General features: G+C 38.4%; 1 protein-coding gene across 7 annotated transcripts in view; it reads right to left on the reverse strand.

Annotated features, from left to right (window-relative positions):
* Positions 1 to 16,554, reverse strand: part of mef2c (myocyte enhancer factor 2C) — an 82,564-nt gene that overhangs the window by 29,560 nt on the left and 36,450 nt on the right. For all 7 annotated transcript variants that reach the window (XM_023343748.1, XM_023343747.1, XM_023343745.1 and 4 more), the window contains 2 exons: positions 15,987 to 16,235; positions 3,005 to 3,208 (listed from right to left, as the gene is read on the reverse strand). In XM_023343748.1, coding sequence (XP_023199516.1) covers positions 3,005 to 3,208; positions 15,987 to 16,040 — 258 coding nt within the window. In that variant the 5' untranslated portion in view covers positions 16,041 to 16,235. The remainder of the gene's footprint in view (positions 1 to 3,004; positions 3,209 to 15,986; positions 16,236 to 16,554) is intronic.

Below are 16,554 nucleotides of genomic sequence, written 5' to 3' on the forward strand. Positions count from 1 at the left end.
AGACATGCAATTTTTTACTGAGTTTGCAAACAGTGTATCATAATATGGTAATATGGACTTTTTTGTCTGTTTAAATATGAAAGACACTCCCATCAAAAAAATAACCTTTGTGGCGAGCAATACGTCCAATTTTAAAACTCACAATTGTTCTATGGTTAGCTAGTTGTTGCTTCCACATACAACTATATAAGTGTTCTTCAAGATGAAAATGTTTTGAAAATGAGTCAGCAAGATAGTTTGTCCTATTTTTTTTTCTTATATTCTAAACCCACCATTGGTTTCAAACATATATATATTTGACATATATATATATATATATGTGTTGACCCTTAGAATAAAGTAATAAAAACACACCTAGAGAAGCTGTATGGTCAATAGAAAACTGAACTCAAAAGAAAAAGAATAAAAGGAGGAAGAGAGATCAGCCCTCGAGCCTCTTGTAAACATGCTGTTGCTAGAGAGGCAGTGCAACGTTCTTAGTGCCACTCTCTCAACAACGCTAATTATCAACCAAAGACATGCTAATTACATAGAGCTTTATTGCTAATGTAGCAGGTCTCTATGCCAGCCGCCCACACTGTGAGCTCCGTTCCCCTACCTCTGCCTCTCCTCCCACTACAACTTCAGGCACAGCGGTAATACAGGGAGAATGATGCATGCAGTTCAGCATGCTGCTGAAGACAAGAGCTTGTGCAGTTCCACGTAAGAAATAACACATATTCTTATGAGGGAACGTTAGTTAATCTACAGCTCTGAATCCAGCTCTTCATTTTGTTCTTGAACTCCTCCTCATCGTCCGTTCATCTCAACAGGAAGTCTGCTCAACAAGCCTCCCACGTTCCCACATCTGTGACGTTGCTAAACAGCATCACAAACAGCTTCCAGGGAAAAATCTTGACCCTTGCTCAGACCCTCCCCCCTCCTAACCACAATAAACGTGCTAGTGTCTGCCCTGTGGCCAATCCCTTTAGCTCACCGCAGCTCAGCCTGGAGGCCTCTTCAGATCGATTTCTCCCGCAGTGAGTTGCTCAAAAAGCACACAGTCCTCTGGGGATCAAATTGTAGGTAGTGCTCCGTAGCGCTCTCCCCCACTAGGCTCTTTAGCGTCTTTCCCCTGACACGGCTGTTTACACGTTAGCCATCCGGTGCTCCCTAATGGAGACACAGTTGAGGAAAGAGCTACAAAGAACTCTCGTCACAAGCACTTGCTGAAACATGTGACAGCTCTGTTCATGGGTTCAGCAGGGGCAGCTTTATACACCGACTACACCGGCATCGAAGAGCTGGGTGCATTAAAAACACTACTGCTCAAATGGACTCTAGCTTTTTAAAAGTATATCCTAAATTGATTAGTGTGATTTATAGAATGCATAAAGCCCTAAGCAGATTAAAATTTCAAAAGAGCTTGCTAGTATGAATTATAGGCAAGTAATAAAGCATGTCCTGCAAAAGCGAATAAATTGTCATGCTTTTCAGTACAGTCCATGATAATGCACCGCGTTCATTCCCTTTGTTTTCATCATTGAGGTTAGTCATATGTTGAGTGCTTAATGTAGGAACTGCATCAACACTCTTGACATTTGACTCTACCAAATGGAAATGGCTATGGAACAATGCACTACTGAAATCAGTAACCATTTTTGAAGTTTCGCTGTAATGCAACATGTTTGTTTATGCTGGTTTTAGACTTTAAACATGACAATGCCTGATTACAGGAAGAATGGTATTAGCATAAGACCAAAAATCTTCAGTGCCAAAGTACTTTTATCTACATATGTAAACTGGTTTATTTTCGTATCTGGAGTGCTATCTGTAACAGCAAACAACTAGTCTGTCACTTACTAACTGGGCAATAAGCCTAGCAGCAGCTATATGAGAAGAAAAATATGTCCCATGCTTTTTGATCACATAGCCATCTGGATTGAGCCACTGGACCATGTGTGATATTCATTCATTACAAATCACGAATATCTATGTTCCCTTTGATGTGTACTGTGTTTTTTAAGTGCTTGTCTTCAAAAAAACAGATTTAGATAAGTATGCATGTGCTGCACATGAATTATGAACATAGCATTATCCTGCTATATATTATTAATAAAAAACAGCCACATAGCTTCCAAAATTCCTCCACCACAAGGGAAAAATCAGGATTCATAAAATTAATTTAACAAAAGTCAAAATTTAGCTTGGATAACAAAAAAATTAAATAAAATTGTCCATGTCTGTAACTGTCTTTAACTTTGCATTGAAAAGATGACTTTATATCCCTACTCATTTAGATCATAGCACTGCAAGGGTAAATTAGCAGACAGGGCAAAGGGCAGAAGGAGATAAACTCTGTGTGTATTAATTCAGGTATTTTGCCCACCAGATCTGATGGAGCTCCGGAAGCAGTTGTTGCATAACAGATTCACGTTAAATCTTCAGGAGGCTGACAATGTCATTTCCTGCTTGATCCACCTGCGTTCTAGTGCCTGGGCCAACAGTTCTGTTTAACGTTGCTTTGAGCCACTTCGGTGACAAGTGTCCAGAAGAAGTCAGATCAACATCCTCCTCTTAGAGGCACATCAATGCTGACAAGACACCAAGGGCAGGGTGCAGTGATTATACACCACAGGGGACAGGCTGAGAAGTCCAGATCAATAACAGACAACCTCTTGTTTGCAGGGAAGCTTAAACAGCTAGAAGAGGCCATTTAAAGAAAAATATTTTCTTGAAATTAATGACATATTGCAGAGCTTAAAATGCTTTTTCTGAAAAAAATGATTGATATTGCTACCAAGCCCCTTGGGGAAGACCAACAAGCTATGGGAGCAATTATTTCTTGCACTCTGTTAGGTGTGAAGTCTAAAAGAGAGAAGTAAGGGTTGCTGAATGAGTCACAAGCGCAGTTACCATCTGTCTGCTTGTGTGTTTGTGTGAGCTTGCATGTCAGGGAATGTGCTGGGGTGCGCGTGTATATGTGTGTATGGGTGTATGTGTATGTGTTTTTCTTGTAACATACCTCCACAATATCAGAGTTGGTTCTGCTCTCGTGGGGCTCGTTGTACTCAGTGTATTTAAGGAGGACCTTGTCCATGTCTGTGCTGGCATACTGGAACAGCTTGTTAGTGCTGTTGAAGATGATCAGGGCAATCTCGCAGTCACACAGCACGCTCAGCTCATATGCCTTCTTCATCAGGCCAAACTTTCGCTTTGTAAATGTCACCTGGGTGAGAGAGAAGAGGGAAAACAAAATTAGCAAGATTAAAAGAAAGCCGATTCAAGCCGAGAAGATGCGAAGATTTAAAGAAATGCAGACAGAAAAAGTAAAAAATCTTGCAATGAAAGAAATTACACTCAAATGTATTTAGCTTCTTTATTTACATAGAAAAAAAAATCACAGATCATGTACCAATCCTGCTGTAAAAAGGAAGTGACACTGAAAAATGACATTAGAACATCTCTTCTTTAAAAACTATCGCTCTAAGGGAAGCACCACTAAAGCCAAAGTGAAGTCTGCTGAGGGTTCAACATACCCTGACTGTAACAGTCCATCCACCATACCAGGAAAAAAAGAAAAAAAAGGAGGAACTGAAAATACTCTGTCTCAGTCAGATAACGGTAAAGACGATCACTTATTGCTTGTACATCAAAGATCACAGAGGTCTATTGTGGAACATACGGCGAGTTAAAGTTTCCATCGCCAACAAATTAAGTGTCTGGTAGAAAGAGAAAAAAGAACCTTTTCTAACTATTTTATTCAATGCGTTATTGATGCATCACAGTGGACAAATTCTTTTAATGCCTTGTCAAAGTATTAATTCCATTGTTTCACATTGGCATATGTTTAATTCTTTTGTGACAGACCAAAGCAAAGTGGAAGAAAAATGAAACAGAAGCTGGAGTTTTTATTTATTTTCTTTTCATAAATAAAAACCTGAAAATGTATTTTGCAAGAGTTCTACAATTACAGCTAAAATTGTATCGGGATAGATTTCTACAACTTTTTCCAATTTACAAACTAAATTGTATTGCTCATTCACCTTTGCAAATTACATACACAGAGAGATCAGAATGTTGCATTTTTCAAGATGAAGTTTGGTCTTCTCTGACCAGAGCACCTACTCTCACATGTTGCCTCACCTACAGGACTTATGGCAAATTGTAAACAGGACTACTTGTGTTCTTCTGTTGACATTGACTTTTGTTGGTCACTCTCAAGTGTCACTTTCTTTATTTGAATGATGGATGAAACATTGCATTAAAACAGGTTTTATTTTATAACAGTAGGGACGTGCAGTCAGGTAAGGCAGTGCCTCACCTGTCATCATGACCAGTAAGAAAGATAGATGTAAGGAGTCAAATAACAATAAGGTCATATACAATTTTAAATCATAACAATAATAATGAAAAAATAATAAAATATACATATATTTTTAATTACATTTGCCCTTACATCAAATATTGGTTTATATTTTTTATTTTTGTACTTAATTAAATCATAATTCGAGTTTTTACAGCAACTAAATGTTTCAAAGAAGATCAAAACTAGGATCTTTTTGGATATTTTGGATTTATACATCTGATAACTGTCGGCTCGTAGAACATTTGTAGATAAAAAATTTTGATGTAAAAAGTTTTAAAACTATATATTTTTTCCTTCACAGTACCCTGTATTCATCTTTCAGATACAATTCTAATAAAGAAAATTGAAGGGTCTGGTTGAAACATGATAAAATACTAAACTCTTCAATGGCAAACACTTGTGCAGGTTGCTGTATGAGACAACTAGCTAGACTGATAGAATGAGTTTGCTATTGAGAAAAATATTGTCTGCTTAAAGACGTTTGCATATGCTGCAAAAGTGGTAATCTACTCAAGATAAACAACAAGAATTGTCTCATGCAACACAGCCTCCCCCTCCTCCTGTCTCTGTCTCTTTATGTGGGTATGCAGCCACATCTGTGTATGTCTGTGTGAGCCCTTAAGATTAGTAGCCTTTGCTACAAAGGCATACAAAGTGGCCACATTGTGAAAATAGAACAGCCTCTATTCCTCCTATTGTTTGGATCAAAACTAGAGCAGTGAAAGTGAGTTAATTCCAGTGAGCTGCACCTGCTTTCTTTTCCAAACCATGTGTGCAAGCTCTTTAGTGGTACGGGGAGGAGGAAAAAAATGCCACTGCCAGCTTCCCTGAGCAACACTGCTTGTTGTTATTGGAATTTCTTTTTTATTTTCCTATGCGACCGTGTGTGTATTAATTACACTGGAGATCCGTCTTGACAAAGCTTTTTCTACAGTGAGGAAAATGCTGCCAGAGCCATGCCCAGCTGGTTACTAACCATCTGAGTTTGTTGATTAACTGCGTGTTTGCCTATTCTCTTCTGACATTTAAGTGGGCCAAAAAATACAAAATAAACAGTGAATGAATACATGCTCTGAATACAATAAAGAGCCTATCACTGTGAGCATAAAGACCCTTTCAAGCCTTTAAAGAAAAGGTCTCTGTTTGCTGTAAATCTCCGCCATAAACAGCCACTGTTTACAGTTTGTCTTTATAACTGTAAAATGAGACATGCTTGAAAAGATATCGACAATTTTGAATTTCCTGAAATAATATCTCCCAAGAAGCACAACGGAAACTCAATATCAAAATCTTCCTCTCACTCCATCCTGTTTTCCTTTCCTTCCCTCTTTCTTTCTCTCGTTCTTTCTTTCCACTAAGAGTGGGTATAATCTTGATATTTCTGGACCCCCCTTTGCCTCTAAGGTTGTCCCCGAGATGCCAAAGCATCATGCTGAGAAAGCTGTCAGGCAACAGGTTGAAACCGCAGACTCAGAGAGGGTGCCAGCTCTTGACAAACTTGTGTGAGCAGCGTCAGGTCACGTACCTCAGAACACTCGTTAGATTCAGTGACGACACGAGGAGAAAATGCTCCCCTGTGCTCTAAATACCATGCTGACATTTACAGTCATAACGAAATGTGAAAAACACAAACCTTATTCTCATGGCTTTAGATTAACACACAACTTCAGACAATGTGATTAATTGTCATATCCACTATAACTTGTATCATCCACAGCTGAAACCTAAACTCCCCCAGAGGGGCCTGGAAGCCTTGCAGGGACTGAATTGCATTGCAAACTGTGCATGAGCGCGTCAATAAGACGACAAGTCTTGCAGAACATAAGGTCAAAACAGGCTGTTGGGGTACATGGCATGTAAAGTGTTGTCTTCCACTGGTGTTTTAATACAAGGGGCAGATGTAGGACACAACTATCTGCTATCATAGCTCCATTATCAACTGTTCACTCTGTCACTTACTCTACTGGCGCCATTAAAGCTTCAAAAGCTGGCATGTCGCACAATCCGAAAGGCCGTGAGGACCTAGTCTCAAAACAAAATTGACATGCTTGCTTACACTGCTCGTACTATGGCTGGCAATTTATTCATCGACATGATTCTGGAGACGCGGGTTTAAAAAGCAACCTGAGCAACAGTTAAGCAAGTGATTCTTAATGTCTCATGGATCCATGTTCATGCTCAATCCAGATACAGTCTTCACGTTATTTTTGGAGCATGTTTAGCTGAACTGATAGTGCTAAGGGATGTTGTTAAATCTTGCGATTAATTTTTTACAAAGTTCACAGCAAACTACTTATATAAAACAGAACATTTCTCTATCTTTTTTGCACATGATTAAACTGAACTGCAAAGAGAACATGCTATGTGATGAATGATCAACATGGCATATCAAAACAGAAAGGGAGAAAGCTAGGGTTGTTATAATGTCTCAGCAAAAATCTACCTGGGCAAACATCCTCAGAGATGTATTTTTATTGAAAGATTTTGTATCCAGTTGTGTCAAGTCAAACTAAGCTAAAGCTAGTTTTTGATTAAAGTGGGATTTTTGTATAACCTTTGGGTATACAAACATTAGTTAGTTATTACAAAAATACAAAAAATACATAGGTAGATTTTAGAAGCTTTAAAAAATAAAATAAAATAATTCCATTAAAGTTAGGTTTTTTTGTGACTGAATGCTTAAACTTCATATACTATATTTACACTTTTGTCACATTAAAGTATCTCTTTACTTTGCACAATGCAAACAAAGAAAAATATAATTAAAGAAAGGTAATATTGAAAGAGACAAAGCAAATTTTATAGAGCTCTTGGCAGCTAACTTAATGCAAATAGTAAAATTTTTAACTTCAGATTGTTTGACAGTTTTTTTTTTGTTTTTTGTTAAAGTTTAGTTGCTAAGATAGTATAGTGTCCTGTTGCACTTTAAGTTGGGTTCATTTAAGTTGCTTATACTTCTGTGCAAAGAAAGGTACATTATCTATTGTCGAAAGTAATTAAGTTGATCAAATATAGTTTAAAATGTTTTATAAATCTCATTAAGTTTAAGGTTAAAAATCAGATGAACCTAGCTTCATAAATAAGTGCAGGCATAAAGTGACATTTTGTTTTCTTGTAGGGAAAGAGCAAATTTTTAAATGCCACCTGGCTGTTCTCATCAGTAGTTGTACAAAACTTTTGTGGAAAACATATTTTAAACCTCTCACTTATCATCATGTCATTTTAACAGCTAAAAGACGGGAAGAATCAAATCAAATTGGTTTGAGTCTCGAATCTTGAATGCAGAACGGCATGCATGCTTTTCCCACATATCATAATTCACACGTTCGCTGACTTTAACAGCGCCGCGGGAAGAGAATGAGTGTGATAATGAAAAGCCTAAACTGACCAAACAATAACAGCCACACAAATATCACACCACACCCACATATCTCAACCTGACACATACAACCTGCTACCTCCAACACACACATATAACAAAAAACCCATCCGCACACATTCGTAAACACACACGGTGCACAGTGGTCTGATTCCAACACACAATTTAAAAATAAAGCTAGTTGGCATGTATATGAATGTTGCTGAGATGACGAGTGGTTGGTTAAATACTTAATGTGGGATGTGCTAATTTGTGATGAATCTCATCAACAGAGTTTTTATGTTCTGATCTTTGCTGTCATGGCTTGAGAACACTTTCCCACATGTGTGGCCTGATGTGACCTTTTTGGTTTCCATGTGAGAAATCTTTTATTTGCAAATTCAAGAACACATCAGTACCCGAAGCAGCTGCTGTAAACTGTTGCTCTGACCTGTTTTTTCAGCAGCTGGTAGAGACATACAGAGGTAGGTGCACTTTATATTTACTGTTATTTGACATGTTTTCAGTGAGAGAAATAATAATAAACCAAGATGACAAAATTAAAAAAAAACATTCCCAGATGGAAACCACCCTTACGTGGTCACAACCTTTTGTCCTCGGCTCATCAATACTATTAGACACAACACTTTATTATCATCGCGGAGTCTGATATGACAGTGCTTTGGGTGGTGGGAAACTGGACGGGTATAAGTGTGAGTGTAAACCTAATTGTTTCTGTTCATAGCACACTGGCAACTGGGCCGTGGTACCTTTCGTCACATACACAAAACATTACAAGTTATCAAAGCTTTTTACAGTTTAGTTTTGAGTAAATGGCTCATAAAAGAAAGGCTTTAATGGAACATTTAAATATGTATTTTTGTATGTACAAGTACTAATCAGAGATTTTTTAAACATAAAATACTCCTATTTTGTGTATTTGTATATCTAATCCTCTCACATTTCAAAACTGATCCGCAATATACGGTGGAAATAACTTTGCACAACTTTAAAGAAGTACACAATTTATTTGTTCACCCATATCCTCCTCCTCAGCTATCTTCCCAGGGGAGATTGCGACATATGCAGTTTAACACACATGCCCACGCAAATTCATTCACACACACACAGACTCACAAACACGACTTGGTAATCATTGAACCATGTTACCTTTACCTGCTGTCACCTCCCGCTTATGCTATTTTTTTTTTCCAATTATTTTTTTATTACATCTATAATTATTAAGAGATATTGTCAGAATAGACATGGACCAACCGATCTAATAATATTTAGTGATGAAAAGTGCCCTGTTTTATCTTACTGACCAGGTCACTTTTTTCAGGAAGACTTAAAAGAATTAGAGAAAAGGAGGGATATATTCTGATTCTGCACCACAAAAGAGTGAGAAAAAGACAGGAGGGACAAGGAGAGAGAGAGAAAAAGTGGGGGTGGATGCACAGGAAGCACATTTGTATGCATTTCCTCTCATAACAGGAAGAGGCCAGTGGCTTCCCCTTCACAATGGCTTCGCTTCTGCTTCCCACCTCCTGCCTTCTTCCCTGGGGGAGGAGGAGGTGAAGGAAGAGGAGGAGTGGATAGACAGGCACCCAAAAACTGCTGGTTAATAAACCAAACAGGGCCATATGAAGACAGACACACAAAACAAACTCTCTCACACACACACAAACAAAGAAATGTCAGTCACCTATGAAGAATTTGTCTCAAGACAAACACTTATCCTATTGTCACAGTAGAGCAGGAAGCCAGGGGCTTACGCAAAAGGAATAAGAGGAGTCGGGGACCTTGGCCTGAACTTTGCATCACAGCCAGAGAAGCTGTTAAGAGAGGCATTATGACAAAAGAGGCTTTGTCCCACCTCTAATATATTCTATGCTCCTTTTTCTCTTCAAAACCAGACTTATCATCCTGGTGTGTGATTTCTTTGTACCATATGAACTGAGGGCAGTAGCCTCCTAAGAGTGTTTGATTCAGTATCTAAAATGGAAAGAAGAGTCCACCTGTTGACCAGAGAAAATGATAAAAAATTAATTTAGCCAGTTTAAGCTGGAGGTCCTAAATTGCACACCCATTCTAATTGTTTTAACCGGTAATTTGGTTTCATCGAAGATGTTTACTTGGCTATGCCCCTCTACATGTTCTTGTTTATGCTGGAAAACTACAGCTACAAAAGAATGATTAAAAATAAGTGGAATTTGCATCTCTGGGTCCAAGTTAGTGGTTGGAATGACAGAAATAACTTTGCTGCTGTTTATCTGAGGTAGGTCAACTTTCAGAGTAGGAGAGCTGACACTTCTGCATTTTATTCACTTTACTTCAATTAGTTCAAGCTAATAAAAATTAATCCTAAAGTTGACTTTCACACTTAAAGCATTAGCTGCTTTATTGATCCAACAAAGTTACATTTTTAATATTTAAGCAAATAAAAAAAAGAATTAAACTGAATGAGAAAAGAAAATGATTGAATTTTTAGTTTCTACAAAAATGGAGGAAAAGTTTTTTATTTAAACTTTTAGACAACACAAATGAGAATCTTTCCATTGTTAAATTATCTTTAAAACGTCTCCAATGAACATGTGCTCTGAAGATTTAATGAATCTGCTTTTTTGATCAGAAGAGCAAAGGGGAAAAAGGATGTAAACTTTATGTTTTTTTCTAATGTGAACATGAAAACAACCTACGTGCAAAATGTACAAATTACTGTTTTCACTGATTTATGGCAACTTCACATCCAACCAACAGTTTAAATTACTTTATAGTTCATGAATGTCCTGCCAATTTTACTGTATATCACTGTTAAATTTTTATTTTTAACAATGTGGGTTAGACCTCTCTTCAGGTTCACTAAACCGAGAATAAGACAATGAAAGATTTTTTACAACAGTTTTGAACTAAGTAAGAAGTTGTTTGCTTTTTCCAGTTAGGGGTATCAATTCCAAGCTGGTAACAAATGTTTAAAAATGTTCTCAAAATAATATTGAAGTTTTATGTTTGACTCAATTTGCAGTTGTCTTAATAAAAAAAATTAATAAAATAACATAATTTTTTATCATTTGGAAAATAAAACTATGATTATAATGTCTTAAACTACATTTTAAAGAATTTCTGTTTAGTACAAAATTATTCTGGTTTCACCAGCCTAAGTATTTTGGACATTGAAATAGCTGATCAAACACAGTCAGGATTTAACGTAGCACAGATAGTCAGATGCTACCTTCAGCTGCGATGTATGGCCATATTTTCTTATGGTGATTACATTGTAGCCCAGAAGCAATTCCAAACTCCCTATTAACTGTAAATGACAATGAGAAACAACGTGGGCTGCCTTGGACACAATGGCGCCCGAGGTGGAGAGCCGTATCGTCCAGATAAAAATCGCCCAGTAATGGTGGATAATGTAATTAACGTGCAAGAATGAAACAAGCAAAAATGATTTGCAGACATACAATATAAAAGAGACGCCGCGATCTTTCAGGTGAGATCCTGTAGTGGCGAGCAGATGACAGCGAGGGAGTGCCACTCGCCATGGTAGGAGAGGGAGACGACTGAAGGTGGAAAACAGGGAATTAGAAGAGGAGGAGTTCAGGGGTGAGGAGTTACCCTGTGGGCCTCATTATTTTCCTGCTGTTAATTTTTCTCACACGTTTTCTCACCCCAGCACTGTTGATTGGGAGGGAAGAATGCATTGCCGGCTGAAACAAAAAGATCCCTTTCTTTGTCTTTGCTGCTGCAGTTCACTTAGCGAGCAGTAGAGTAGAAAAGGGGAAAACAGACACAGAAGGACATGAAAACAAACTCTATTTTTTTTATTCTCCTCCACAGCTAAGTGTGAGCGACTTATTTTGAGGGAGCTGAGAAATCCAGTTGTTTTACTTCCTGTCGCTGATGACCTGATCCATGTTTAACCTTTGGCCCCTGGTTCCATTCCCTTTGGAGACCACATGTCCCACACAAGGACACACACACACACACACACACACACACCCCAACAAGTCATCCTAAATTAAGCTCACTGAGTGTACTGGCTGGAGAGGTAACACTAATTAGAGCCAATTGCAGTAAATTAGTTGATCCCCATGACGGGCTAGACAGAGAAAGATGTGTTGTAGATGTTTGCATGTAAATGAAAGCGTGTGTTTGTGAATTCAGGGTACACAAAGCCAGTAAATGTAGCATGTAAAATATGCATGTGATAGAATAATCAGCTACCTCTATGTGTATGGGCACCCACACCTGTACTTGTATCTTTTACCATAGGAGCATTTGCCTGCCTATGTGTGAGCAGATCAAGAGAGTCTGCTCTCTGTTTGCAGCCCATGAGTTTATGACACAGGAGCCTCTTTCATGTGCCCGAGGCTGGGAGAGGGTATGAGTGGTCGGGCGGCTTGGAGCCAGGGTTCACACACTGCTGCCCACTGTCCGGAGCTCCGGGCAGCCAGTCAACACCAGGGAGGCCTAGCCCTTCTGCCACCGCTCTCGGGAAGTGTTTCGGGGCCCAGGGGTGGCAGTCCAAAGTGGCCGCCCAGAGAGAGCCAGGCGCCGTGCCCAGTGTGATCCTGCCACTGTGAGGAGTGCAGGAGGGGAAGGAAGGAGAGGCAGCACCGCTCTGTAGGTGGCAAGGTAGCGCTGACAGCTCCACAGAGTGGTGCCACTCCAAAGACGGTAGCGTTATGGAGTGTGTAAGAATCCAGGATGAACTGCAGTATATTTCAAAATAAGGCATGAAGCACCATTTTGCAGCTTTTTTTTAAAGCTAAAAGCTCATATTTTTTTCTCTCTCATAACTGAAGTTGTTTTTTTTGTGTATTGCAGGTGAAATAAGTTTTGATATGTTTGGAGGGATAGCTAAAGATTTTTTTAAATGATGCTCTGTTAAAAGGTTATGTAGAGTTAATATCTTAACTGGACCAAATAACTGTTGTTGTTATTGTCATTTAAGGTAAATCCACATTAGTTTTTTCAGTGTCATGACAACCTGTAAATTTGTGTTGAATGATTATTTTGCTAACAGATCATTTATTTTCAGTGGTGTTAGCATCCATCACTATAGTACAATGATACCCAGGGCAGTGAGACACAGACTTTGAGCTGAGGAGGTTGTTGATTTTTTTGGGTTCTCATCAGAGTTCCCAAAAAAAAGGTAATGCATTGTTAAATGTCTTACATTTAATCACAATGATGTTTTTCATAATTAGAGTTCTTTTATGTCCACTTTGACCTTGGCCACTCTTGGGCTAGCCATTAGCTTCAGTCAATGGGACCAACTTATCTGGACTTATACTAAACTTATCTGGACTTATACTAAATGAAGACGTCAAGAGAGTCACCTACTGAATGTTAGATATTTTGGCTTGTAACCTTTTAACAGAATCTCACTTCACAATTCTGAACTATCCTTTTAAGTGGACAGTAAATGTTTTAGGCACACAAAAACTGAAATATGTTATGAATGTGAGGTAGAGAGCAGTCATCTGGTGTTTATTTGGCTTAGACTTGGGACATTTCCTCAAAAAGGAAGTGAAAATATGCAAAAGCAAAGCTTCTGTTTTTTTTTTTTTTCGTAAAGGAAGAAAATTTTAGTTTCTGTGTCTGTCTGAGTCTTGTGATGTCCTCCTCCCCTAAACAAAATGACATCATATATTTAGGCTCCAGGTTCAATAAGAGAGTGGTGCTTTCCACATAACTCGGTGAAGTCATGTCAGGAGGAGTTATTATTTCCATAAAGCAGCAGCTATTAATGATTATTATCGCTTTAAAGATCAAAACAAGAAAAATGCAGCGATTTATTGATTTTCCTTTCCGTGAACCCTTTTCTCTCTGCTCAGTTTCCTTCTCCTTCCTCCTCTCCCTGTAAATAAAGCCAAGATATCTGAGGCATCGATTCCCCTCAGGTGTCCTTCCTGTCTCCCTCTTTCCCTCCTTATCCTCAGGAGTCAGAGAGCTTGGTGCAGCTTGCAGGCATAGGCTAAGGCGGAGGTGAGGGAGAGGGCCTGAGATAACATTGAGGGAGAGTGGGTGCTGCAACACGATAGTTATAGTCCTCATGTAACATTCCTGTGACCTCCTCCTTGCTCTTGCTGTCTCTTGGTCCGCCTGCCTGTCTCTGTCAGTAACAGAAAACTGGCATAAGAGCAAATGCTTTTACATATAATTTTTTTCCAGTCAAACTTTATTTACCTAGATTTTTTTGTTTTCTCTTAAAGGGACAGTTTTATTTATTTATTTAAACAAAATTTTGTAAAATTTTTACCAGTAATGTGATGGATGACATAATGTGATGAGCTTTTAGAAAATAAAATGGTCTGATTTGTTTCTGCCACCAATTTAAATATAATATGTCAAAAATGCTTAAAAATGCTAATAGTTGCTACTATAAATATGTTTAACCTGTATGACAGCTATGACGGATCCTTAACTTCTCCCAGTCAGAATTCTAACCTCTGGGGGTGTTCTTGCTGGTTTTCCAACTGGGAACGCTAACAGTTCAACATCCAACCTCAAATAAAACACTGTCTGGCTAGCCTGATAAGGCTAGCCAGACAGGTTTTAGCTTATTTTAGCAATTTTAAACAGCTAAGATGAAAAGGAGCTGTGTTAGTAACAGCATATTAACTGTCTTTATATTCACAAAAGACCATTGTTAGTTTTTTGCTGTTTTTTACGCTGAACAAAATATGTGTTGCAATGCTAAACTTCCAATGTGTGAAGCTGCAGGCTGCCACTGTATGTCAAGTCTGTCTGATAAACTGGTTCTGAGTCATTAAGCATAATTTCCAAAAAGCTAGATCTGAAAAATGTGAACATTTACTCCACTCTTGACAAACTTAGAGCAAAGATTCAGCTTGAAGTTGCAGGCGCAGTGACATGGACATTTCTTAGCTTAAACTACATTGACAATATTAACATTGGTCTCTTGTGAAAGAATAGGTAGTGAATAGCCACTAGTACTGAGTTTTACCCCACAGATATAAATAGTCTCAATTTGAGATGTTTTAGAATGCTACAGGAAGCTAAATTGATGACTAATTGTGAGATAGCTCCCTGGCACACTCATTGCAAAATAACATCTTTTTACTTCAGGTAAGGAACTAATTCTGATAAAAACTTCAAACCTGACTTATAACAATCCAAACTATCTCTTAAGATATTTTTGAGCATGGGAGCATGCCTGTATGAACCCAAGCATAAAGATGCCTCAACAGCGACAGAAATGGGTCTGTGTATGTGTTTGACCTGTGATCCAGAGGCCACCTTAGCAGCGTATGGATCCAATTGGAGCTGCCAGGAAGCTGACAAAGTGTCAGTGGTCAGCCATGCCACAGGAAGTGATCGATTGTGGGCCTCAAGGGCAGGGTGAGAGCTCTGTCTCTGTCTATTTCCTGCCACAGACTATAGTGTCTACTTCTAACTCTCTGTCCACTATTAGCTCATTTTATATATCTCTCTCAAGTGATGCCAGCTGTTGTTCCAAAGTGTTTTCTATGTCAATACGTCCTTTATTAGCACTGTTGTTTAGCTTAAAGTGTTTGATATTAAATGCTCTACGTCTTGGTAATGATTCTATTCAAAACAAAAATAGAGCTACAGCATTTGTTTTCCAGTGTGTCACTTGAACTATTTGAAAAAAGAGTGGCTCTTTTTATGTTCTGCTTAATGCCAAATGTAAATTTTTCTGCCACACGTAGCTTTTGTATGCAAATAAAAAAGAAGCCACTCTTTTTTCAAATGTTTTGTTTAGTACTGCACATTAATTGCTACAATGCCTTTACTCTAAATTCCAAATGTTTGAAATTCACATTTGCAATCCTGTATTTCATTTTCTTCTTGCAGAACTTCCTTGACCAGTCTAGTGTATTTCTTGGCCTTAATGATGGCATGTGTTCACTTATGTTTGAAAGCTTTTCTCAAAATAACTTAAAAAACAATCAGTTGAGATCGCTTCCTTCACCTTCACAATTACATTCCAGGTTGTGGTGGTCTAGCACATAAATTCCTAACGAAATAAACTAAAGTTTTTGGTTTGCAATGTAAGAAAAGGTAAAAGTTTAAGAAATATGGATACTTCTGAAAGACATTAAATAAGTAGATTTCCTGCATGCACCTTTCCTTTCCCCAGTTCACATATTGCCCAGACTCCCAGAAGACCTTCATTGTTGAGGGCTATTGGGGGTGTAGGGTGTTTCTCCTTTCTTCCTCCCTCCTCCAGCCTTTTCTCTCCCCCATTCTCGTACTCATCCATCCTCCCACCCCCTCGGGACTTACCTGTCTGTTGCGTTCATCCATAATCCGCGTGATCTGAATCTTTTTCCTCCCCATCGTCCCCGTCTCTTTCTTTTTCTTCTCTTTCTGAATAACTCAAAGCTTTCTTCTTCCTTTCTCTCACTCTCTGTCTCTCCTCTTTTCTTCTTTTTGCTCTTCTTTCTCTTCACTCTTGCACTCCTGCTATCTCTTATCTAGCTTTTTTCTTCTTTCTATTTGTTCCAATCACCTCAAAGATTCCAGCATCTGTACCTGCAAGACAGAGAGGGAGGGGTAAGCAGAGAATAAGCATTAAATGAAATAAAATATGGCAAAATAGTGAGAGGGGAAAAAATATATAAAAGTAGCATCACGGCAGCCACAAGGGAGGGTGAAGAAAGACAAAGAATCTGTCAACAATGTTGTGAGAAATGCTGTGTTTTTCTCTGTCGATATCATGCAAATCAGTTTTTGCCTTTTTTTTTTTTTTTTTTTACCGAGGCACCCACTATGAGAGAAGACAGCGCTGTCAGGATCTTGCCTCGTTCTTTGACAGTGTTTTGGATGTGCCACTAACTTAAATGCTCTAATC

The sequence above is a fragment of the Xiphophorus maculatus genome, chromosome 12 (genome assembly GCF_002775205.1).
Source record: "Xiphophorus maculatus strain JP 163 A chromosome 12, X_maculatus-5.0-male, whole genome shotgun sequence".
Taxonomy (NCBI): domain Eukaryota; kingdom Metazoa; phylum Chordata; class Actinopteri; order Cyprinodontiformes; family Poeciliidae; genus Xiphophorus; species Xiphophorus maculatus.